This window comes from Chlamydotis macqueenii, chromosome 15 (assembly GCF_036417535.1).
Source record: "Chlamydotis macqueenii isolate bChlMac1 chromosome 15, bChlMac1.mat, whole genome shotgun sequence".
NCBI classification, from domain to species: Eukaryota; Metazoa; Chordata; class Aves; order Otidiformes; family Otididae; genus Chlamydotis; species Chlamydotis macqueenii.
In genome coordinates this window covers 14,099,275-14,125,632 of record NC_141570.1, presented here as the reverse complement: position 1 = coordinate 14,125,632, position 26,358 = coordinate 14,099,275, and the positions used below count along the sequence as shown (strand labels likewise).

The 26,358-nt window shown below is 48.3% G+C and overlaps 2 protein-coding genes across 3 annotated transcripts in view; both read right to left on the bottom strand.

Annotated features, from left to right (window-relative positions):
* CREBBP (CREB binding lysine acetyltransferase) overlaps positions 1 to 15,904 on the bottom strand; it is a 93,388-nt gene extending 77,484 nt beyond the window's left edge. For both annotated transcript variants that reach the window (XM_086760244.1, XM_086760245.1), the window contains exons 1-2: positions 15,781 to 15,904; positions 1,164 to 1,876 (exon numbers count right to left, since the gene is read on the bottom strand). In XM_086760244.1, coding sequence (XP_086616370.1) covers positions 1,164 to 1,876; positions 15,781 to 15,865 — 798 coding nt within the window. In that variant the 5' untranslated portion in view covers positions 15,866 to 15,904. The remainder of the gene's footprint in view (positions 1 to 1,163; positions 1,877 to 15,780) is intronic.
* Positions 15,905 to 23,839: 7,935 nt separating this feature from the next.
* The window catches only part of ADCY9 (adenylate cyclase 9), a 101,892-nt gene continuing 99,373 nt past the window's right edge, over positions 23,840 to 26,358 (bottom strand). Inside the window, exon 11 of the transcript XR_015260235.1 lies at positions 23,840 to 23,857. The gene's annotated coding sequence lies outside the window, so the exon portion shown is untranslated. The remainder of the gene's footprint in view (positions 23,858 to 26,358) is intronic.

Below are 26,358 nucleotides of genomic sequence, written 5' to 3'. Positions count from 1 at the left end.
AGCTCACTTGCTAGAAGTGAGCTTCTCACTAAGAGAAAATTAAGATGTGAATTTTTTTTTTAAGTTTACTTTATTCAATGCTTTTAAGCTTCATCTTGTTCAACAGGAGATGGAGCCCTGGAGAACACCAGTTTTTCTATTTTTGTATGCTGGTTGAGTTTTTAACATTGTTTTCTCTTAGGTACTAGCACCTTCACAGAAGCTATACCGTACTCCACAATAACGTCAGCATTTCTTCAGAGAACATGACATACACTTTCATGTCACGCAATGCAATTTTTTCAACCATTCCTGACACATCAATGAATTAACATTTACGTGCTAATAAACTAAAATGATAATTACTAGTGATGTTTGAATAGATAAAATATCAGAGAAACAAAGTTATCTTTTTCTGCATATCAGAACACGGTGGGTTTGCCATCGACACTTGAGGAAGGAACGGTACCAAAGCAACACAGACAAGAGAAGAGGCACACTGCTATCCAACTGAAAGACAGGAGAAGCAGCAACCACAACACCTCTCTAAGCTTACGCCTGGAAAATGAAGAACTAAAAAGCAATGACTGTATCCAGCAGGGACCAGAGCAGTGCCCCGGGACAGGCAGATACTTCCAGCTGTACACATTCCTTGCCCAGACACCGCCCTTCCCTCCCAGAGTTTGCATTAGCTTGGCAATCTATGTGAAATTCCATGTTTTCAGATCAGTTCCTCTGTATTTGAAAAACATTCACTGTACAACTGTTGATAGCGGCCCTTGACAAGAGGACCAGTTGTTGCACCTCTCCCTTCAATCTACAAACCTAGCAGTTTTCACATCGTTCTATAAAATATTTTTGTCTGGCAGCTACATTGAGATCCTGCACAGAAATAGTAATCTGCTTCCTTTTTGCACGGTTACATTACCCTTTTCTAACTCACCCTAAGATACTCTCTAGCTTTGGACTTCAAGGATGTGTTTTTTCAACAAGTGCTTTCATTTCTGATTACGTAAGAAACACTGTTTCAATTTTCTTGCTTTCACGGTATCACTGATGACTGAAACGGGGGAAAGTGCATACTTTAGCTCTGTAACAGAATAGAATCTGCTACATTTTCTAGACACCTGTATGGAGAAAAAACAAGCGCAAGAAACAGAATATATTAAATTATATGTACATACTTTAGTCATTGCTCCTGTCTGTGCTGTGTTCAGTCCGGTGTGACCAGCCATCTGTGGAGATACTTGGGTTAAAGTCTCTGCCAGCACACTGCCTGCATTCCCCTGCATGGCAGGGGCAGAATATTGCATTCCTGCTCCCCTTCCTCTTCCAGCTGCCCCAAGAGATCCATTCATTACCTGCCCTTGTCCTTGCTGAGGCTGATTCATTAAACTGTGACCAGAATTACTGTTGAGAAGGCTCTGGTGTGTCTGACTGAAATTAGTATTCATACATATCCCAGGTCCAGTCTGTGATGTTGCAGGGCTGCTCGTCACCATCCCCACTTGTTTTTGTGCTTGAGAGTTCAGAGTTTGCGATGCAGGTGTGGTAGGTCCGGAGGTGCTGGCTGCTTGCTTTGCCAGGCCTGAAGCAGAAGAGTCTCCCGGGTTTAAAGGGCTCTTACCCATAGCACCCAGATTACCGATATTAGCACTGTTCGGCTGCCCTTGAACTTGACTGCCAACTCCCTGCTGGACAGGGCTGCTTGAGTTCACATTTCCAATTCCTGGGTTTAAGGAAGAGCTGCTGCCTCCCCTCAGAAGTTCGGAAAGTTGTTTGTGTTTGGAAGCTGCATCTGGAACGAGGTTCCCACTGCTGTTTAAAAGGCCCAGCTCGCCATTGGGGATCAGCTCATCAGGAAGATCGTTTTCCAAGTCAAACAAAGATCCAAAATCTACAAGTTAAAACAGAAACACAGGTGAGAAAAACATATCAAACACGTTAAAACATTCATCTACACTACTTTGTACTAGTCTTAAACGACGACAAGCATTAAGGTACATCTTCACCAAGACTCAATATTGCCAGCAAGCGAGCGAAGGTCCCCACGACATGAACTCCAGAGTCCTTCAGAAAGCACAGTCACTGGTACACACCGTGCACACACAACCATACAGGGCAGAGCACTGGCCAGAAAGTAGGTTTTTTTTTTCACCAGACTTTTGACAAAACATTGTACTAAGCTTGAGAAACTAAGGTTAGATCATCATATTTGTGCCACCTAACTCCTAAGTTTCTCTTGTTTTGGTTAAAAGAAGCCAACAGAAGTATCAAGATTTTTTTTCCCTAATGATTCACTCTCCCAAAAGAGTGATTACACCACCTCCTCTGACCTCCTGTGTAATGCCAGGCCGCTGCATTTCACCTAGCAATCCTACCTCAACCTTGTCATTCATGTTCGCATATGGCCATAGAACACCTTCCAGCGAGGCTTCGAAGCTTTGATAAAGACAACAGCTACTTCTTTGGTAGTTTGATCCCAGTCTCACGTATAAATCCGCTCAGCATGAGTTTCTAGTCATCGATTCGTATCAGGAGCCACCACCTCAGAGGATCCTAAAAGGCACTCAGCACTTTCTCCTTGTAATGCCCCTTGAACCAAGTCACTTCTCGATCCCTGAACAGCTCAAATAATTCAAATTGCTCCCTAAGTGCCCAGCCCTCATTTAGCACACCCAATACTGACAGGTGTATTCCACACACTCTCCAAATGAGCAAAATAAATCAATTAAATCTTCGTTAAGCCACTTGAAGGACCTGGTCTGCCTAGCTGTAACATCCATACTGATGAAGAGTTGTGGGGGTTTTGGTTTTTTTTGGTTTTTGTTTTTGTTTTGTTTTTTTTTTTTAAAGGCTCACTAAAGTGTTTTGTTGTACATCACAAGCATTGTCTGTGTAACAGTGTTATTTCGGTATGTAACTAACAACAGAAAGTTACGAGACTGCATATGGGTACTTCCCCGTGAAAATAAAAGTTAGATTTGAAGACATAAGGACAAGTGCACGCAACGATATTAAACATGTAAGCAGACTAGCCTCAGTTCATCAGAACAGCTGTTCAAACATGCAGTACATATCAGGAAAGTTTTCCAGCCCGAAGAGGTGATCTAAACCAACAACTTTTTACTGTAACATAACAGAAATGTGCAAAAACTTTATTCTGTCCCACCAAAGCCAGCCCTGAAAAACCCTCGTCCCTCACAGTGAACAACAGACAAACCAAAGTTTTTCCAGGTTACAGCAAATAGCAGTTCTTTTCTAAAGAAGGGCATCCGAAAAGCTTCATTATTTTAAAGTTTAATTCACTCTTCCACCAGAAAACCTTGGTGCACGACACAGGTTGCAAAAGTGGCATAAGATCGCTTAGCACATGGCAGCCTGGACCACACTAACTGCATGGAAAAGAAACAAAATACCCAAATGACACTTAGCCTGCATCACAAAGCTCAGATGCATTACTAACACATTTCAGTACATCTAAATACAACGCATTTCATCAGCACTTGAATTTTCAATTCAATCTAACTGAAGAAAAACGAACAACAATTTTTAGAAGTGTTGGAATGACCAGTGAATTACATAAATGGTGACAGTAAACATACACAAAAATGGTAAATGCTGCCCCTTTCGAGGCACTCAGAGCAGTATGTCCTTTAGAAGCCCACACCTTTCCAACATTATTACCTACTGAAGTCAGCAAGCTCTGAAGAATTCTCCCAGGCTTGCACAATGTTGGCTGCGACAAAACACACCACAGCTCAGGAACAGACCCCCTATTCCCTTTCAAGCAGGGAAGTAATGAAACATTTTCATTAGCTAGGTTCATTAAAGTATTTTTAGTTTCTCTCTTACTTGCTTTCCTTCCCTTCAGTTGGTTAGTTCTCCTTTTCAGCTTGTCTTCTACAGAAATTGTTGTTGTACCTTCAACTACACCCCTTTCGGCAATCGCTTCATCTCTCCTCCTCTTTCCCACACAACCACTCTGCCGCAATTTGTGTCTCTTCCTACATATTTTGGTTCTACTTTCCTTCTTGCAAGATCACCGTTTTTAACCCTCCATCCATCTCTAACCTACCCCTGATGAAAACGTCATGGTCCATTTTCAGCACCAAGTCCCGTCCGGCCAGAAGCGAGTCCCCAGCACAGCCGCTCTCCCCGTGTGCGCGGGCTCTGCCACAGACGGCGGTGGCTGCCGCAGCCCGGAGCACACCCAAAGCCATCTGCCTGCGCGTCACCAAGGGTGGTGACACAGGGTCTGCGGCTGAAGCTTTGCCTTTGTTAAATGCCTCTCGTCATCCTGCCTTGCTGGGAAGTTCAAGGTTTACCACGCTTGTTCAGACAACTTTTGTAAATCACATAAAACGGTGTTTTCCCAAGCTTCTGCACTGAAATTCTCAGTATTTTGTGAAGAAGAGAGATATCTGTGCGTGTGTGCACACAGCAGGGCCAGGGGAGAGGAGAAGTGACAAAACGTGGAGGGGGAAGACGTTGCTGTGGTTTGGGAAAAAAAAAAAAAAAGAAGAAAAAAGAAAAAAAAAGTTTTTTCCAGCTGTATTACAAAATGGGATGTTGGAGTACAAGTGCTCTTTTTTTTTTTTGTTTGGCTGGCTGGATTCTTAACAGTCTGGCCAGAACCAAGGACTGGAAATGTTTTTGCAGTTTATGAAAAGAGTGAGGAAAGCGTTTGGGAATACTGCCTCTTAAAACCTAAAATCATCGGCCACTCCTAAGCTCCTGTAAGAAGGCTATACGTTACGGTTAAGCATGGAAAGTTTACAGCTCTGCCAGCAGGAAAATAAAAAGCAGGTAAACAGCTTAACACAGCAGCCATGTAAAAATTCACTGAGTATTCAAACATCCAGGCAATGATTAATCTTCCTGCTTTTATATTTTAATCAGAGTTGTGTACGTTAAAAACATCAACGCAAGGCACATTTTACAACTGTTATAAAATACAACAGAAAACAAAAGTCTACCTGAGCACGTCTGCAACAAATCCATAAAGATAAGAGATTGTCTTGGCAGTTATAATAAATGTATATATATATATATATACAGACACAAATAAAAAAAAAATCTGCCCTAATAAGAATGCGGCCCATTTCTACTGGTAGCAAAATGAGAAGTAACCTCAGTCTCCTCATCCTCACGAGAAGAACATAATTGATCCCATCCTCAATGCTTCAACTATTTCTCCAAGTCAACAGCAGCTACCAAGAGTAAAAAACAAACAAACCAAAACCAAAAGCCACCAGAAAGACGTCTTTGTCTTTACAGAGTTATCTAAAGTAACGCTCAAGAAACAGCTAAACTGAGGAGTCCCGCTCTCATTACTGAGCTTTGTACCATCTCACAGACCTGCTGCTTGCCTAGCATGCAGCAGAACACAAAAAGAGGTCTTTATTTTAAAAGTGGATCGATTCCCTTAACTAATAAGGCACACACATCTGATTTCAGTGCTCAGGAAGTGGTAGAGTTGACTAGGGCTGTGGAGACTCGACTCACAGCGTCTCTACTCTCACAAAGCACTTCCGATCCTAAACCTCACACCTTTCATTCTAAAACCAAACAGTCACTTAACAGAAGAGAGTCAAAAACCAGAGATAATGTGTCTTTCAGACGGTCTGGAGAAGCACTAGGTAACTACAACACCCCCACTCTTTCCCAAGCACTCCTTTCCGATTTGACAATTTTGCGTTCTCTGAGCAGCTATTTTCACACATAGAAGACAATCACTCTTGAAACACACTCTCTCCTAATTTCAGTTTTATGAGCTTAAATGTCACAGTTTTCTGCCTTCTTGGACATACTTTCATCAACCAGAATAAAAAAAAAAAAAAAAAAGGTGTTCTGTTTCCTTCCAAGCCTTCTCAGAAGAAAAAACTGTTGCATTCTCAGGCAGAACATTTTCATCTGTATGGCTACTTGCAATAACTTGCTGTTATGAGCAGACTCTTTGTACCTCACACAGTCAACCAATTAACATGTTTCAATGACACTGGGTTTCTTCCCTTTAGCTCAGCCTGGAGAGGTGACACACATTCTAAGGCACTTCTTTCCGTGATTTATTATCTCAAGCATATCACACAGCAAGCAGAACTATCAAACCCAGTTTCATTTTTTTACGGCATAATCTCCATTTGAGAGGTGCCGGGGAGTTTTCCCGTCACAAGCTCCGACTGCCCATCCACGGAGCGGACCCTGAAGTCACGCTGCAGCCCCAGCACACAAGCAGTATTTTCACCGTGCCATTCTTCCATGCCAACATAGCTGTTGCATTTCAGTGAGCCCAATTTTGTTTTGTAAGGCTTCTTTCAACCATGCCAGACCCCAGCAGACAAAGCCTCAACAGTTCGGAGCTCCAGCCATTCCCTAAAATTCGATGTCAGGTAACCCAACTCAATAGCCATACTGTTTGGTGCACTCAGCGATTACCACATCCATTCCAACCTCCTTTCGAGGTTTGAGAATTCTATAATTTATTGTTTCATAAAAGACAATTACTGCATTTAATGTCTTAGAGCAATTAAACAACGCAGACAGAAAAAAAAAAATAAAATTTCCAGTAAGGAAACTTTACATTAGCATCTTAACCTAATGAGACACGCAGAAAGATTGCTAACTGATGTGCATCTGACCTTGACTTTCAGAAGAGCAGCAACACTTTTTCATAACACGATGTTTAACACCCAGTTTGAGAAAGACAGCGACGAGGGACCTGGCTGGGGCAAGGAGACCCTAAAGGCTGGGTGGAGGAGGGTGAAGGGGAAATGAGAGATCCAACAGCAGGCACTGGGATGTGTCCCAGCAAGCTACGGCTTGCATAATAAGAGAGCCAGATATTTAACTAAACTCCTTTATGCCTGATCTTTTGAACTACTTGCATCTGGGATGAGAAAGAAATACAGTCTAGCCTGCTCATTCCTAAGTCAGTGAACTGGTCAAAATTCAAATATGTCGATACACAAGAACAAGCCTTGCCTTTAGGCATTTTACGTACTTGCCTTTAGGAAACCAGAACAATTGTCACAGTGCCCTCTTGCTTAGAGACTCACAGTCACTCAGGCTGGAAGGGACACCAGGAGGTTTGTAGCCCAGCCTCTCCTCAAAGGGCAAGCGCTTCAGCCCCCTGACCTCCTCAGCAGCCCCTCCACTAAATTCACTCCAGCTCCTCCATGATCTTCGCAGTAATGGAAGGGAGGCTGACCCTTCTGCAGTTGCCTGCGTTGTCCTTTTAGCCTTTCTTAAAAACAGGTGTAACGCCTCCTCTTGCTTTCCTGCAGCTAGGATTTTAGGGATAGGAGGATTGAGGAGGTGGCATTTGCTCTACCGCACTTCCTTTGCAAGTTGTCTTCTGGCAAGGCATGATTCTCCTTAAGATGAATACCACTCAGGGTACAGACATGCAACTAAGCAGCAACAGAGTTCCTAAAAATCAATTAAATTAGATCCATTTTGTGCATCCGAATAACCAAAAGGGACACTGTCAGCTCAGAATCTAGTTAATCTTAAGTTAAGGTAACTTGAAGCTCCTAAAATCTCCCTCAATCCATTTTTGTAAGACTTCAGCAGACTTTTCAAAACTGAAGCTCATTACACAAAGCAAACAAATCAAGAAGCTAATGAAAAAGAATCAGTTCTCTTCCAGCCTCTACTGCAATACTACCAGTATCATCGACTCAGTTTTAAAAACGCTCCCGATGCCAGCCTGAACACCAGACACGCAAGCCAGGATGGGGAAAATGCAAGTATCTATATCCCCTGTACCATAGCTAATGTGTGTGAGAACAAACAACTACCTGATAGAGGAAGGACAAACTGTTCTGTCTCCAGCTTCTTTCCCACCTCCCAGAAAAGAGGAGGGTATGAACTGAAGTCCTTCCTTGATTACACCTCGTTCCTAGCCTCTCCTCCCACTTGCATGTTGTGTACCACAATGTCATAACCTCAAGTTTCTCTCTACCGTACTTATCCAAATTGCCTCCACCATCTCTCTTTTGCTGTGCTCGTACTGAAAAGATAATCTCTGTTGAAGGTCCAGAAAAACCTAAGATACCAGCCTCTGGCAGGAACAGATCTGTTTTCAGATCTACTTCTATTACCCTTCCATTGAAAAAAATTAAATTAAATTTTAAAATCACAGATTACTTGAATGTAGTGTGTAAGGGCACATTAATTGCACCTGGTACCACAGTTAACAGACAGAAATAAATATGAAAAATGTATTCAGATTAGGAGTTAGTCTCTCATCGCTTCCCAGATGCCAGAGGGAAATAAAACCAAAATAACCCCCAAAATGTGTGACAGAAGCAGCTCAACAAGAGTGCTGACGATGGCCTGTTCTTTAAAGCATTGGATGGCAAATGATGGATTGACTTTGCTCTCCTCTTGTCCTACAGAGCCTCTCCATAACCATTCTTCCTCTTAATTGTTTCCCAAGACGTCTTTGTGAGCAACTTTAAATCCCACCCAGCAGCACCAACACCACTGACATTACTATTGTCAGACTGCACGGGGCTATCAGGCTACATGCACTCACTGACCAAAACACTTCAGTAACTTTTTTTTTTTTGCTCTAAGAGCAGAAATCTGGACAGGAGGAAAAGGAGGCAAGCAATCTGCCTGCGTAGACTGGGAGACCAGGGCACCGGTAACTTCAGCTTTTCATTCACTAGACCATCCTGCTTAAGTATTTTAGGGTTCCTGGAGCACACCAGCAGAAGCAAGATCTCCTTCTCATCCTATCACAAACGCACACATTTTTTCTGTTGCCCTATTTTAACAGCTGACAAAACATTTAAGTTCAGGGTGACCCTTTAAAGAGGAATAATCTGAGAATCTGGTAATTAATAGTCAGGACTTGCTTAAGGCAGTATGAAGTGCACTGTCTGTACCAAAACAGAGCGTCAGGATGCGGATGCCTCCAGTTAGCTCACACAACTGACAGATCACTCCTTCGCGTTAAGGCTGTGCCACCCCCACCGCATCTCCAGAAAAAAAAATCAGCAGATAACATACAAAGACGTGAATTATCTTGACAAACAAACCAACTGTGACGCTCTCTGGCCATAGACTTTTTATTAAACACATAAGCCAACATAAGGTGTTTCAGATTTCAGTCCTCTGTCTTCCCCACAGCGACTGACGGCATTGGTGGTGAGAACTGCACACTCAGTACTGCCTTCCAGCTCGGGCTGCTTCAAATGCTCCCTTGGGCTACGCAAGTTCTCCAAAAGTTCCCACCTCTATGCACCGTCTGTAACAGAAGCACAGAACAGGTCTATTCTGCAAAGACTAAAATGTACTTGAAGTAATATTATGAAACAAACAAAAAAGTGTTATGCAAGATCCCTAGGAAACAGGCAAGTTTTGTGTCTCCTCTATGACGCAGAATAGCCGCAAAAAGTGTGTTTCTGTTCTCTTTGTTTTAATGCCACTTTCTCCTCCCTGATTCCTGAAACCAAATTATAAGCGAAGGGTCATTTGCTTGGCAAGTCAAATTCAACTGTGCGAGAACATACGAGACAAAATAAACCAAGTGTGCATAAGGAAGCAAAAGCAGACAGGCGCTTAAAACTAATGATTTTTATATATTTCGCTCTAAAAAAGCTTCCAAGTGTAACTGACTGAATTAAAAAAAAAAAATACCAATGCCTTCACAAATCTATTTTACTTTAAAGCATTCATTTCAGTGAGATGAGGCTGAGGATAATTCTCATTTATACTTTCCTTAAAGGAGTTCATGCATCTTAGGAAAAAAAACTTCACAGTTACTAAAAGCAGATTTACATTCAGTATTTATTGAATTCAAGTCTCTCGGTAATTTCCAGGTTTCTTTGCTCCATTAGATGAAACCATACAGCAGATGACACAGAAGCTATGTCATCAACGATGCCCAGTAAAACAGCTATCAAAGTACCAGCAGCGGTGAGCTGGGCAGAGCGAGAGAAGCTTGCGCTCCTCAGGTGTGACACACATGGACAGAGGCTGGAATCTCCTGTTCCATTTTCCTTCTCACTGTGCAACAGAAAGCGGCCAGCCTCGACGTCTGCCTCAGGGATGTCCAACAGCAGCAGTGAAATAATGTCTACCTGTGAGACTGGGAGGCACATCACCTAGAAAGGGTGACTCATTTTGACAACGCTGTCTTCCTGAGGAAGCTCCCACAGTGTCCAAGATGACCCTCAGAGACAGAGATTATTTTACAGACTGATATATAAAAATACACACACACAAGGTTATTGCAAATCAAAGGTCTGGTATTTATTAAAGGTTTCAAATAAGATCCTTATTTCTCCATGGTGGCAAATAAGAAAACAGGAAAGGCAAGACGAAGTGAAGCTTTTGAAGAGTGTATGTTAGAGATTTAGATTCTGAGCTACGATTGCAAATTACCAGTGATAATAGAAGTTTCAGTTTTCTTTTGATTCACACTATGATTCTGTACAATACTTGACAGTATTTGTAGAGACATCTCTATTAAAGAGAATTTTCCAAATAAAAGACTTGGGTTCTCTCTGTATCTTGGACATCTGAGAAGACAGATGGAAAACATAACGTATGTTAAAAGGGAGATTTACAAAGCAAAAATTCTTGAAAGTGTAAACCAAATTAGGATGGAAGTGTCACATTTCTAAGCTATCCCACATGCCTTTTCATTGTACAAGAACAAACCTCAGAATTTTTCGTATCCTGTTTTTCAACTACCCCCTTCACCCTGACTTCACATGAACCTGCAGTATTTCGCTGAGAGTGAGATTTTTGTTCATGTTCGTCTCTACTAGCAGGTGACAACAGAGGGGAAAATCTCTAATAAAAATAAACACCAAGAACAGGTGGATTATTTTAACGTGAAGGTGCAGATGTAATAGCGAAACACAGCGTGTTGCTTTAGAAATAATTAATGGCACTGGACTATGACTCCAAGGAACATTCAGCCAGAACAGAAAGTGAATAATATGCAACGGAAAGCTGGGAATGATTTCACAAGCTATCAGGAGATCTCTGGGGTACAACACAGACTGACCCCCCGAGCGCAGTCTTTATTCCTGCCCGCTGTAGGCAGGGCTCCTCCAGGAGCTCTACGCCGCCGGACAGAATAGCGCTTACGGCGTTAGCTTTAAGCCACGATGACGGGGGGAAAAGGAATCCATTTGACAAAACTCCCAAGTATATACGTAATTCTCACTTAAAAGTATGAATTTCAAAAAGGGAAGAGGCACAATTGTAGGACTGTGTAGTGTCATATAAAATCAGGCTGGCAGATCATCTGCTCAGCTTCTCATCTCACACAGATGTTAGCGTCAAACTCCTTGGAAAAAATCTATTAAAAACCCCAAACAATCTGAAAGTATACAGTAACCTGCTATCAGCAATACGTCGTGAATTGCTAAGAATGAGCCGCGCTAGACTCTCAACAAAGGAGTTAATTTCTAATCTTACAAATCTGGCCCAGATTACAACTGCAGGCATAAAGTTATGCAGGTCAGTCACTTAAGGTGAAAAAAAAAAAATTAAAAAAATAAAAAACAGCTTGTATCGCGCTTAACACAAAGTAAACACTTTTGCTTGGCACCATCACCTCCCATCCACCACCCCCATCATTACATATACACAGTAAGTCTCAAGGAACAAGGCCATGAAGCACCACACCGTGGTTTTTTCCCAACCCCGCTAGTTACAGTGCGAGTACGACAAAACAAAGGGCATTCCTGTGAAATAATTACAACTACACACACTTCTTCACCCCCATCTCTTCAGAAGAAGCATTCCTTCCTATGATTTTGTGCTTATAAATCCAAGTCTGTTCACTTAATGCAATTGTCCTTTTTCCTTACTCCAGGGAGAGATGGAGAAAGCACGTGTGTAAAAGCGATCCTTACTGTCACAGCACACAAACGACACTCAAGTTTTGCATGCATCATATAAAACAAGAGCAGACCGATTAAATAGGCTTCCATGAAACTTTTCAACTATGCAGGAATGAGCCCTCCTAAAACATACATATTAATGCTTTCATGCGCACAAACAAAATCTGGTTTTAGATGACAGCGACGTCAGCCCATCTGAAGCCTCAGCTAAGTACGTGAACGTAACCTCAGAAAGTCTCGCTGCCTCTCCTTAAGCTACTTTGTTTTAAACGTAGTCCATCTCTTTTAAAACTAAAAAACTAAATCCACTGAAGTACACCTATCCCGTTTTTGGCAGGAGAGCAAGACCAAATCAGGCTGCATATTGACACAAACTCCTTCTGTGAGGTTCTGTAGCTCTCTGGGAGTTAGCCAGAGATCTACTTATCTCCGCACGTCCAAAGGCACGTGCACCAAGGCCAGTCTTTCCCCAGTTTTAAAAGAAAGGCACCGCGATGCTAAACACACTGGCCATGAAGAGTGTGAATTACCAGAGATCTCAGCCCATGCAGCAGCAGCCACACTGCTTAATCTGTCTATGATCTGAAGGTAGTAGAGAAAAAAAAACAGAACCCACACGCATGAGAAAGTATGAGGCAAAAATCCAGCTCTAATGAACTTTCAAAGCCGCTCATCTCACTTTCCTTCCAACTTCACCTACTTTAGGAATTTATTAACTCATAATGCCGTTACGGACACCCTCTGCTTTGGCCCAAATGATGATTTGTCATTCCTGGAACTAGCATAGCTCTACAACAGCAGAAGGCTGCAAGGTACGTAACAAACACAGATAGGAGCATTACTCACAGTGCTACACAGACCACCACCGAGCTCCCTGCAGAACCACGCTGAAGAGGCACCTGAAAAATGCCAGCTTTGCACATTTTTCACAATCTGTGTGCAGAGTCCAGACCAGGACCAGCTCAAGTGCGCTACCAGTTCACTGCATATGCTCCTGAAGGACCAACGCCAACAACGTACACAATAATAACGCCACTCAACGTTAAAACCACACGCTGCCATAACCGAAGTAGCTGCAATTCTACTTTTCCTACGAGTCCCTTGTTTGTTCTGTAGCACGCTAGATGAGAATGCCTCCTGACAGTTACAGGAGAGACAAATGTTTAGGTTCAAAAAAATACTGTGTAGCTAATAAAGCGGTAACTAGACAAAAGGACTACTTCTACCTGGCTCGGCAAGGAAAAAAAAATCTTTCCCATGGATATTTTATCATAGGAGCCAGCTTGCTCAATACTGCACAGCAACGACAAGTTAACAGCCACAAGTCTTAACCTTCCTTACTGACACAAAGAGCAACGGGCACCTGCAAAACGGGACTGCCGTGAAACTTAACGGCGGTCACAGTACACGTTTCTGTTATCCTTTCATCTCTACAGTCTCTCCGAGACCACACATTGGATTTAGCCGCTTCAGTTTAACAGGAAAGGTTGTATTTTCAGAACGTAAGCAGATCAATTTCAACTGCACAAGCTTTGCTCTGGTAAGCTGAGGAGCTATTTTTGTTAGAAAGATTAAAGGCAGCTAAAATTTACCCTGACAAAAGGAGTTGCTTAACATCACCGCATCAAAGCGTATCGCAAAATATAAACAAGGATGAGCAGCTGCTCTCTGCCAAGCACTCAGGCCTGCCGTCAGACCCTTCGCCATCGCACCGCTATGCTCAGTCAGAGCGTGGTTACGCTCAGAGCCCGACTGCTCAGCCACAGAACTGCACAGCCGGGCCTAACGCAACGTCTTTTAACGCACGTCCCAGTCGCGCAAGCCGTAGCATCAGACAGCGCAGGTTTATGACTGCAATTACAAATCAGTTAGGCAGCACAGAACTCACCGCTCGTTCAGGGCACGAGCCTCAAACCCACCCACCCCAGCACCCCTGGTCACAAAGGCAACTTTCCAGGTTGCAATATAACTTTTCCATTCGAGCCTCAGCGCAAGAGAGCAGCCTGGTTTAGGTTCAGAAGCAGGTCTTCGGCAGCAGCCGCGACTCAAACTATTCGTATTGTCTGCTACAACGCACAGAAACGTTCAGCAATCTTCCAACAAGCAGCGTTAGCTGCTGGCAACAAACCTGAAGAGATTTTTTTCGGAAAAAGCACCTCTAAGCGCACAAACACTACCTGCGCTCTCAAGCAGAGAGGCGTTTTGCCTGAAGAACACCAGGATGACAACAGAACGCTACAGACACACGCATACTTGTTCAAAATACAGCCTGGGCTTTGCCCTCCCTGGTGACCAAAGGCCCCCTCAGCCGCGCAGAACTTTACGCAGATGCTGGAGTTTACATATCTAGCACTGCACAGCGCTCATCGAGACGCACCAGAACTTGCTGAACAGGACATAATTATGACTGAAGCATTCCAGCACAGACCATGTGAACTTCAAAAAAGAAAAAGGAAAGAAAAAAAAGGACACAGTTTCAAACCGGCTACCAGTAGAGTCGAAAACGTCTAGCTGAAGAATTAAAGAAAAAGGGTGCTTTCCCTGAGCTACTGTGGTGCATTTCGTAGCAACCTGCATATCAGCCTCCCGTATGATATTCCATCGCTTCCACGAAAGGGATTAACATCGCTCAATCACAAGACCTCACCTAGATGTTCTCTGACAATTCTTACTCTCCGTACCGTTTCTTTTCGGCATGTTTCATTTATTTTTAGGTTGAGAAGAAAAAGATTCCAGAAAAAAAAAAAACAAAAACCAAAAGGACTGAAGTATCTACAAGCTATTGCCAAATGCAGATTAAGCAAACTGAAAAAACCCGCAGAATTTATCGGCTCAATTATAGCAACAATTTTTTCAGCCTATAAAAACACAGCAGGCATAGCATGATTAACTTATCACTGGCCCTTCAACAAGATTCATTAATCTCTGAAAACAGAAACGCAAGTCCAACACACTTCTTTTCCCTACAAAACTACCCTTTCAGTGATTAAAATAGTTGGAACACCAGAAGACGTCAGTACACGCACACACGCTCCTATGCACACACGTGCGTATCTACAACAGGGACGCGCTTGCTGGAAATGGGGAATTTTGATGCATTGTATCACCTACAAACCCATTATAATTGAATTAAAAAAAAAAGCAAGCCAAAGACTACGCGATGCACAGACAAGTCGCAGCGACTGCCAGCCTGTTGGGCATTTCATCACGCAAGCAACCCCACAACTTAAATTATTATCTGCAAATTATTATAATTTTTTTTTTTAAAAGGGAAAATGCTCGGAACAGGTCAAGCTGAGCACCTTAAACTGGGGTCACAGGCGGATAAAAAAAAAAGCAAAATATTAATATGCTGTTAGGGAGTTTCTATTCCATGGCGTGCCGCACAGATGGGTACAGTGGAAGGGGCAGTCCAGGGGGTTTAGTTTTGGGGGATCTATGGGTTTTAAGGAGTAGGGATAGGAAACCCGACCACCCCCTCCAGAAGCAGGCGGGGTTTTCCTCCTTCCCTACCTTCCCCGCTCACCTGGGCACCCCCCAGCATCCGAGCCGAGGCGGATCCCTCCATCCTATCACCGCTAAAACGAAAACGGGCGACGGACGACGGAGGAAAAGGGGAAAATTCCACTCCGGGGGCTTTCTCCGTTTTTACTCCCGACCGCTATTTATAGCCGGGACGGTAACTCGGCGTACGGGTCCCGCCCGGTTAACTTCGACTGGAGGAGGCCCAATCGCTTCCCCCCCTCTTTTCCCGGCACCTCGCCAGGCCGGTTCCCACCCCCGCCGGGAACCGGGGCAGGGCGGGCGGTTCCCCCCCCCCCCCCCCCCATCCCCTCCGGCGGGCGTCCGCCCGCCGGAGGGGAGGGGGGGGGGGGGGGGGAACCGCAGTTAAGGCCCGTCCGCCCCCGCACCGCCCCGCAGGCCTTACCTGTGCTATCGCTGGCGGAGAAACCCGGCGAGTTGAGCTTGGCTCGCTTAGGGTTGGGCGGCCCGTCGAGTAAGTTCTCCGCCATGGTAGCCGGTTGGGCCGTCCGAGGAGAAGCCGCCGAGCCGGTAATCGTTGAAGAAGGTTTCGCTCGAAGGAGGGGAGAAGCTTTCTCTCCCCCTTCCTCCAAAGGGGAACCCACCGCCGAACAACAGCGCCGCTCAGTGCCCGGTCGGCGGCGGCCCCCGTTCCCCCATAGCCGGGCCGGGCCGCCGCCGCCGCAGCAGGCCGCAGGGGAGGAGGGTTCGGGGCGGGGTGGGGAAGAGCCCAGCGCCCCCTCCCTGCCGGCCTCGCTCCTCCCGGCCGCCTCTTCCCCCCGCCCGGCCGCCGCCGCCGAGGTGCCCGGATGGCGGCGGCTCAGTCAGTCACCGGGGGAAGCACAGCGCCCCCCCCCCCCCCCCCCTCCAACCCCGCACCTCGCCCCCGTCCCCTCCCCTCCGCACCGGGGTGGCGGGGGAGAGGAGGGGGGGGGGGGTTCGCTCCGGCGCCGCGGCGGCCTCCGCCCGCCGCCCCCGCCCGCCGCCGAACCGCGGCCGAGGTAGGGGAGCGGGGAGAGGGGAGGCGGGGGGAGGCAAGATGAGGAGAAGGGAGGGGAAAAAAAATTAAAAAAAAAAAAAAATCGGAAAAAATCGGAAAAAACCCGAAAACAGCCAAAAAACGCCCCAAAACAATGAGCGCGGCGCGGCGGCGGCCGCGTCTCCCGGTCCCGGCGGCGGCGGTCGGCTGGCTCCGGCCGGTTCTGCCCGGCTGCCTGAAGCCCCTCTGCCCGTCGGCGGCGCTCCGCGCGGCTGCCCGTCTTCCAGGGGGCGGCCCCGCTGCCCCGGCTCGGCCCGGCCCGGCCCCGCTCCTCTCGCGCCGCGCTCCGGCTCCGCGACAAGATGGCGGCTGTTGATTCCTCAATTAAAAAAAAAAGTTTTTTTTTCTCTTCTCTTTTCCAGAGACCATGGGGGCGGGGACGGGGCGGGGCCTGCGCCTTGCGTCACCGCGCACGGGGCACGTCCGTCCGTCCTCCCCCCTCCCTCCCTTTCGCCCCCGCCGACGCCGGAAAGGCGCGAGCGGCGCCGGAAAGAGCCGAGCTCGTCCTCAGTTGCTCCGCGGAGAGCGCGGCGGGCGCCCCCCGCGTTCCCGCCTCGGGGACCCCTCGGTGTCTCCCCTAAATCCGTCCCCCTCGGTCCCCTCTCAGTCTCCTCACGGTCGCCCTCCCAGTCAGCCCTCACAGCCACCCCCAGTCTCCCCCCCGTCCATCCCGATGTGCGTGTCCCCTCCCTGCGTCCCCTCTCAGCCCCAACGCGACGTCCTCCCCAAACTTCCCGCTCGCAGCCTCCCCTCAGCGTCCCTCTCTCCGTGCCCCCGCTTCCCTCGGGGCTGGGGCACAGCAGGCCGCACGCCCCCCGACACAGCCCCTCGTCAGCTCGAAGGCCGCTTTCCCGCCTGGGCCGAACCCAGCCCTGCCCGGCGAACGCCTCCTGCTCCGTCTAGACTTTCTCCCACCCGAAATGGGACTGGAGCGCGTACTTTTCCATCATTTCCATACTGGTTCCCAACCTGAGAAGCAGGTCGTGTAAGCCCCAGCGCCGTGCCCATGCGGCGGCCCGGCTCCTCGTTACCCAAGCGGGTTGCTCGGGGCTGTTTTTGTCGCCTGCGTGTCGGCATGTCCCCGAAGAGCAGCCACAACCCCGGGACAGGCTGGAGAAGGGGACGGAGATGGTCCTGACCACGTCTTGACGAACCCCGTGAGCCGCGACGGCCTAACCGGCAACGTTATATTGGTTTACAGGAGATCTGTGACACCTTCTTTTGCAAAGAGAAAGACTTGTTTACTGCAAAACTCAAATTCATTGCATTTACTTCTACATTTACATGCATTTCATTACATTTACTTGCAAATTCTGTATTTATTTACATGGTGCCTGTCCTTGCCAAGGTCTGACTGCAGTCACGCTGGAGGTCTCTTGCAGGCCTCCACTTCTATCATTTTTCATTAGCTACACAAAGTGCGTGCTCTCCGGTTATGCCTGCCTTAATTTCCTTCAAAAGCAGCAACTTCCCATCTGTTTTAGGATGGCTTGGGCTGGGACAGGGTTCAGTGTCTCACAGTGGCTCCAGACATGAAAGCAACAGCTTTTGTCCGTTTAAATACCCAAAAGGCTTCATAGTACTGCAATCCCGTAGGCGTCGGTATCGCAAGAGCCACGTGGCCGCACCCGCTGGTAACGCCAAACGCAGAACGAGCTCAAACCGAGCCGGAGGGATTTTGTGAGAAGCAAGGGAACCCTTTGACAGACGCTATACAGCAAGCAAACGAACCCTACGACTGCAAACTTGCGCCCAGGATTCCCAGTCTGGACCCCAGAGCGTGGCTCCCCGCTCCCCCAGCTGACGGTTGAGCCCTCGCGTGGACTCCTGAGGACTTCATCTGTAGAGCTCAGGAGGCGTGGGGAGGCAGGTGCTTAATGGAGAACTCCTCGCTTCGGGGACTAGTTCCAAGAGAAATTGCATCATAAAATCTGCGCTGCTGCAGCCCATTCCCAGGCTTCCCACCTCCAGAACTAAGCTGCTTTAAAGACACAGTTCCCGAGATCCTACCTTCCTTCCCCGGCCAAAACATGGAAGTATCATTTCTATAGCTTCTGACCTCAAAACCTTACAGCCAAACAATTAACAATGAGTTACTTCTGAGGAGTTCAAGTGCTCTCCTCGCTTTATTTTATGAAAAAAAAAAAAAAAAAGTATCTGCAGGTGGCTGGCCATGTTTTGTAGCTGCCATCGTGTCGTTTAATGCTGTTGAGCACTGGTCAGACCAGATTCCCCTTTCCTTTTCGGTACGTATTCATTATTTTAAAGCTGTTTCCTACCTACTTGTTGAATAGAGTCTAGTGGGGACCGGATGCAAACATGGACATGACTCTCAACGGCTCAAAATCCTGCGCATCGTCTGTTGGGACCGTCCTTCCTGCTAGCATAACTCTGATCTAGAGGAATCATGTGTTTAACAAGTGAGGCCACCTCACAGAAGTGAGAATAACAGCTCAGGAAAAACACGTAGTCTTCCATCATCGACACAATCCAACCTGTCACTCCGCGTGGTCCTTTTTTCTTACGTCCCAAATGTGAAGCCCTTTCGCTGGAGTTGGCCTGTGATTTTGCCAAGCCTGACAAACTATTATGAAAAAAAAATCCATATAAATCTGTCTTTACACTCTCGTCCTGGGTAGTTGCTCTAGAAATCGTAGATTACACGTTGTCAGAGAGAAAACAGTCCATTCGCTTTACTTTTTAAGCATCAAACGGCTATGAAAAATGTCTCTCTTTGGGCTCTGCTACACTACAATTTTGTCTGACACCAGCTCTCTCCCAGCCTCACAAGCAGTTTGAAAATCGTATTTCTATCCATAAAACAATAATCTGGGGAAGTTTCATATTCGCCAGCTCCCTTTCAGCAGCTGCAATTAGTGGTTTACGGGTGGTTGCAGCCAAGACAGGCCAATATGAAGACAGGAAACGTTCTTTTTCCCTGCTGTGTATTACGGTGAAAGATCCCTTCCCTGAGCACATGGAAACGCAGGGTGCCCATAGGTACCCTGGCCATTTGGGATGGGAAGATTTCAGCGTTTTCCACCTCCCTGCTCTCTGCCTCGTCCCTCTGACAAAGGCTTGGTCTTCCCCACCACACAACCAGTACAAGGGGGTATTTGCGAGCTCTTCAGGTGCCACGGGCCACAGCTTGCTGTTAGCTTAACCCCAAACGAGCAGCACTCCAAGTCAACGTGCTGGGCTGTGAGCTCCGGCCGTGAGCGCTGCTCCCGCTCCTGTCTGCTAAGTTCAGCGCAGCATCTGCCTCTCGCCTGAACCTGTATCTCAGAGGAAGACCGCGTCCTTCCCACCGGAGCTGGTGCCTCTATCTGTTCTTTCTTCTGTTTGCTCCACGCAAACATCTTTGAACGTCGGCCCCAAGGTGGGGCACTGGGTGATGCCCCATCCCTTGAAAGATGTCCTCAGAGCCTTTCTCACCCATTTCTGTCTTCTGCTCTCTCCATGAGGGCATTGCAGAGACGAGATCAAGGGCTCAGCACGTTTTACCACACTCAGCATTGCTCCTTTCAGTCACATGCGATCCAAGAATTTATTAACCTACTTGGACAGGCTGCATATTTCTTCTGTGGAAGTAAATTCATTACTATAAATCTCATCGTTCAGCTGTTTTTCTGTCTCTGCATATAGCTTGTTTTTTTTTTTTTTTATCAGTAGCAGTGCTCACAGCCGTGCAGTGACTTCCACGTAAGCATCTAAGATGGCATTTGGAGATGCGCTTCCTGCATTCTGGCTGACAGTCCTTACTTTTTGCTGCAGCAACATCTGACGTTCCCATGAAAACTCTGCCTGAGCTCGTAGTCTCACCATCACCCTGTTAGTCACCCGTCTGCAAAATTCTGCTAGCCTTTGCAAAGCCAGGAGGACACCAATGGCTTTTTTGCCCTGCTCCACCATTTTCTTGGCTGGTGTCTCTAGGAGCTGCATCCCCGGAAAATTCCCCTGACTTTGCCAAGGTTACTCCTGGTTTGTCCACCAACCTATCACCTTTTTTGCTTTGGCCTCAACTCCTCACACCTGTTAAAAAACTTTATTTCTTATCAGATGCTCTGTTGAACTCCCAGAGGCACCCAGAGAGCAACCCCAAACTCTTCTGTAGTGTCACCCTCTCTCTGTCGCTGCGAAATATTTTGGGTTTAGATGGCAGGCAGGTCCCCCATCATCTGCGTTAGGCTCCAAGAGTGACCTCTGCTCAAGTTCTCGGGGAACGGTAAAGCCTCGGAGGTGTGGTGTCCCGTGCCATCACGCATCCCACAGGCCTGCTCGGGGCAGAGACCAGCTCCACAGACGAACGCACAACAGCACTGTGCCCCTGCAGACCCCCGCTGCTGCCCCAAAGCTGAGCAGTTTGGAGGGAAATCACAGAACCACTGAAGGGTTTGGGTTGGAAGGGACCTTTCAAGGCCATCCAGTCCAACCCCCTGCCAGGAGCAGGGACATCTCCAACCGGATCAGGTTGCTCAGAGCCCCGGCCAACCTGGCCCGGAACGTTTCCAGGGATGGGGCATCCACCGCCTCGCTGGGCAACCTGGGCCAGTGCTCCACCACCCTCAGTGTAAAAAATTTTTTCCTAATATCTCATCTGAATCTGCCTCCCTTCACCCTTCTTGGGGAGCCCCCCAGCCTGCATCTCCCGCAGCTCACTCCAAAGAGGAACGGGGGAGCCTGTTCTCCTCAAGCCTTCGAGCAAGGCTGCGGACTGCGCTCTCGTCCTGTGGAGGGAAGGGCGCCGGGCAGCGACTAGGAAGCCTTTCTGGGCTGGGTCTCTGGAAAACTGTCCTGCTGAACCAGTTCCAATTTGTATAAAATTCTTCAATATTCATCAGGGCAGGGAGCCCATGGAGCTGGGCTGACAAAGCGAACACGTTAACCGCCTGTTTGTTCCTCCAGCCTCGCTCTTCCTCCACCACAAGGGTTCTTCCCCTCTTTTAGAGAAAAAAAAAAAAGCAACTTCCACAGGAGAGAGGAGCTCAGAGCTTGGTGTGGTTTGGCTCAAAGTGGGACCACTTGCGGCCCAGCCTCACCTTGCTTGAAGAGCACTCCACCGAGCCGTGCCGTGGGTGTCTGGTCTCCATCATCAAGTTGGCCAAGCAGCTATCAGGAAAGATCTAGCTCCAGGCCCAGCCTTGGGGTGGGCGTGTGGGTGGACATGGTGGTCTCTTGAGGGCCCTCCTGCTCAGGAGCTGAGGTTCAGGAGACCTGGGGCCAAACCGGGCGGGCTGTGGCATGGGGCTGGACATGAGGAGAACATTACAGCGGCAGATGTCAAGCAGAGGAGATACGTCCCTCTGGCCTGGGGTTGAGAACTGCATTTTCTGGGAGAAATGAGACCAAATGCTGGTTGTCTTCTCAGCGTTTCTGGAGGACTGGTAGAGTGGGGTGAAGATGGCTTTTCCCTCACCTCTTTCTAGCAAATAACACATTTGTGGAAAACCGCACTCTTCTGCAGGTGGAGAACTCCTGCACGCTCAGGTATTCAGCGAGTATTCAGAAACCCCTGAGGTTTCAGCCTCTGGAATTTGGAAAGGACGCAAACCTTCTGATCTATTAATTGATACAGAAAACATTTAATTTCCACGCTGCGTGAGCAGAGCTTTAAAAATAGCTTTTAGCTCTGAAACTGGGAAAATAAAACAACTAAGAAAGGACAAAGCGACCCAAATATATCATCTCACCAACCTTCCCCTCACGGAATTCTTCACATCAGTTTGATCCCAACTGAATTTGTTATTTTTTTTCTTGTTACGGCAACAACCGGTTCCAAGGCTCCACCACTTCTCCAGCCCCGTGGATCTCTCAGAGAGCTCCTCAGTAAGGGCCGGCTCCCCTCCATCCCAACCGGATGCGTATCGCCTCCCTCCCATCGACATCCATCGGCTGCCTGAATCACACCCGGCATCTCCCGGGTGCCCAGCGTAGAGCGTGGCAGAGCCAAACCCCAGCCGGTTTTTGTCCATATAATCCAGAATTTATCCCCAGCGCAGCGCGAGGCCTTCAGCTGTAAAACCGATTTCAGCAGAAATCGCCTCTCGCTGCACGTTTGCGCGGTGCCTAAATAACGGGCTCAGGCAAAAATAGAAATAATCGCCGTCGTTATGGCTTCTAGCTCGGGTGGCAGCAAAGCGGACGGTCGTGGCGGGGATAATCAGCAGAGGAAATACTGGAATAATTTCCCCCGGAAAACCTGTGTGAGAGCAGCTCCGCTGAGGTACTCTACGCTGTTCCTTTCAAGGTGATCAAAAAAATGATCACCCTCTCAGCCGCGACGTCCCGTCCTGTGACATTAATGGCAGGAAAATTTAAAGCCGAAGGAATCTCTTGGTACAACGTGTAATTTGCCTGGGGAAATTAGTTTCAAAAAAGATCAGAAAGTTAAATACTGTTGCTGGGCTTAAAATGAGGCGAATAATTTTATAGCCAAAATAATATTTTGCTGTGATAAATTATGGAGAAGGCAAGAGTAATAAAATGTCAGGCTCCAGGGTGTAAAACAACCCCTGCAAAGGTCAGGAAGCACTTTAAATGTACACGCACACCGCCGCACGTTGGTCCAGATGCATTTTGATTTGTTTGGGTTTTGTGTCCTCCATCGGACACGATACTCTTCTCACCTGAAGGTCCTCAAGGCCAGATGGACCAAGACCAGAAGACACCAAGGCCAGAGGGACCAGGAGAGAACCGTTCCCCAGCTCCCAGATTATTGCTCCATTCCCTGAAGCATGAGGCTGGATTATTTTTGTTACGTGTATTGCTCCTGTCCCAGTCTTGCAAGACTTGGCACACTCCAGGTCTTGGTGTCACCTCACCCTCTGATTGGTGACTCTGCAATTTTGCTGCCGCAACTCCGCCTCTAACGATAACAGGATTAACTTTTCCAGCCAACCCGTCCACCTTACGTGCGCTGCATCCTTCCCGCAACGCCAAATTCAGTAGGTTTGCTGTCAACGTGCGCAGCCCTGCACTGAGCACCAGCGCTTGGATCCTCCTGGGCCGCTGGCTCTTCTGTTTTCTTAAGCCGGCAGCAGATTAGGCACTAAGAAGAGGAACTCCCTTTTTTCCTGCTTTTCCTCTTACCCCACGTCAGCTATTAAAGCTTCGCACGGGAGCGGAGCCAGATCAGCCCCACGTCGCCCGGCCTGGAGCTCCCGTCATCGTGATCCCGGAGCAGCGCTTGACAAGCTACCACGCCTTGGCCCTGTCCCCCAGCTCCATCATATCCAGTGGATGGTCACATCTGTTAAATCAGCTTGTAAGCGACTGGTTTGGCCCCTCTGCCAGGTCAGCTCCGCTCCCCGTGATCCAAATCCACATCTCCCTCTTATCTGAAGGCTTCTCCACTGCCTTCCAGGTTCTTCTGCAGAAGAAGGCACTTGGTGCTGTTCAGGGCAGTTTACCCAGCTGGTTTGAATTTGGGAGCTTTGAAATACACCTGTGAAACAAAAACAGACAAAAGCAGCTGAGGACCTCGTAAAACAGGATTTTGCATGGGTGGAGGCTCTGCCAGGGCGAGTTTATAACTTCAAACATCACAAAACGTACCAGAACCAGCATGGGCCCAGCCGTTGGCGCGAGCATCGTCCCGTGACCCCAGCCCAGGCATGGGGAGAGGGAAGCAGTTGGGAAGAGTGATGTGAGATCTCCAGGCACAGCGGTGACCAGGACTGACCTCCTGACACACATAACGGTGCCTGGGCCGAGGTTTCGTTGACAGCACCAACACTGGTTGCACGCTGTGCTCTCCAGCCCCTGGTCCCGCCTCCTCCCGCGGTCACGGGGAAGGGGCCAGGGCAACCAGGGCTGGGTGGCCGGCACCACTGAGGGTGCAGACCCACCACAGGGTTGCTTGAAAGCTTCTAGGAGGCATCCAGTGAAGAGGGAGACCTGGGGAGGGGATTTCACTCACAACGATGATGCTGCATTCATGTGGCTCCAGTAGCTGGTGCAAACTTCTCCGCGGTGGAACCCAGACACTCACGTCTGGGCCTCTTTGAGGGATCTCCCAGGGCTACTCCCTCGGTGGCTTCTTGTTCTGCCAAAGCCAGGAAACATCCCGGCGCGGTTCGGCAGCGGGTGGGCGCTCTGCGGCTCTGGACATGGAGTTCAAATCCCTCCTGCCAGACATCTTGGGCTTTTTGGAGAGTTGCTGGCAAGAAGTCCCATTCTCATCCTTCTCCTCCTAAAAGTGGTTGCTGTCATGACACGGCCCTGGTGTCCCGGCAGCCAGAGATGCTCAGGAGATGATCAGAGATGCTCTGCCTTGTTCACAGCAAAGGCAGCCCCATCTCCATCCCACCGCAGCACTGGGATATCTCCCTAGCTTTGGTTAGGAGTTTGGGTCATTGTCTGGCTGTGCCCAAACCATCAAAATCCGTCCCAGAACTCTCTGGCTTTGTGTTTTCCCGGATTTTAAGTCCAACTGATCATCTTGTTGGTATTTTTGGATGTCACGGGTCATTGTCTTTCACTCGAGCGCTGCACCCTGTAGCTGGGGTCGGACTGAAGCCCCGCAGCCCTCGGGAGAGCGGAGCCGCCGCAGGCTGAGATGGGAAGCAACGAGGTGCCAGCGCCAGTGCTGCCAGGGAGGGTTCAAACGCTCAGCTTGGCCCTCCAGCCCAAAGGCAGGGGGGCGATACGGGCACCCCGGAGCCCTCTCCCTCCCCGGCCGGCGCAGGGCACCGACCTCTCGGACCGCGCGACCTCGCAGCGCTGGGGCAAGGCAAGAAACCCTCGCTGCTTCACTGCCACCTCCCCGCTTGCGGGCTGAGCCGTTCCTCCCGGGAACCGACTTCAAACGGCGCCGTTGAAAATGAGCTGATTTTGCTTTAACGGCTGCGAGCCCCGGTGAGCGCGCCGCTCCCCGTGCAAATTGTCGCAGTACGCAGTTACCCTCGCTGCGAGAGAGCTGCAGCTTATTTCAAGGTTGAATTTGTCCAGCTTCTCGTCCCCGGGACATTTCCATCTCTGGAAATAATCCGGGGACGTCGCAGGCCTTGTAGCGGAGCTGTCGCGTTCCTTGGTCAGGTCTCCAGGCAGGAGCTTGGTTTTTAGCCGTTTGATGCCACGAAATACCCCCTTCTGCACATTCTGTGTTTTATTTAACACTAGGGAAAAACATAATTTATTTTCAAGCTTTTCTTTGCAATTGCAAGGTCCAGATACTTCTTTCAAATGGCGAGAGCCGAGAATCTCAAGCATCGGCGTGACTGCAACCGATGACTTCAGAAACGGCGCTAACGAAACCACTGCCCGCCATCCATCAAAGGCTCGCGAGGCTGCTGCACGTGAGCGCCGCTGGCACCCAGCGCGGAGCGCACGAGCCCTAATGCGCCTAAAATTCCCCCACGCTGGCTTTCGAAAGCACGTCCCCACCCTCCGTTCAGAATGACGACTCTTGGCACCAACAGGAAAACAGAAATGACAGATGGTCACAAAATCTGGTACACAAACGCGACAGTAGGCAATCTAACGAACGTTTCACCCGCTCCCTCGTTTGTGCGAATCGCCGCTCTCGAGCAATGCCAATTGTTCTGCCAGACAGCAGCGGACCTGAAGCGCGGCGTGGCAAATCTCAATGGGCCACCGACCCGAAACCAGAGTAAAACCCCCACCACGCTGCTCGTTATGGATGGAATGAAAGCGGCACTGGACTCCAGCCCGCTCCGACGGCCGCGGAAGAACCCCGCCGTTCTGGAAAAGAACATGGAAGTCTCCTCCAGCCCTGAAAACATCGCATCCACAAACAGCGGTCGTCCTGTTCTCCTGCTGCCCAAAGCTTCCCCAAAACTCAGATGAACGGGCAAAAATTTGCAGACAAAGGTGAGCATTAGCATCCTTCCCATAAATGAATATTGTGCTGTTAAAATGTTTTTTTTTTTTTATAGCAACAGAAATTATTTTTAAAATGCTTTCCTCCCAGGGTAAGCTCTGGGA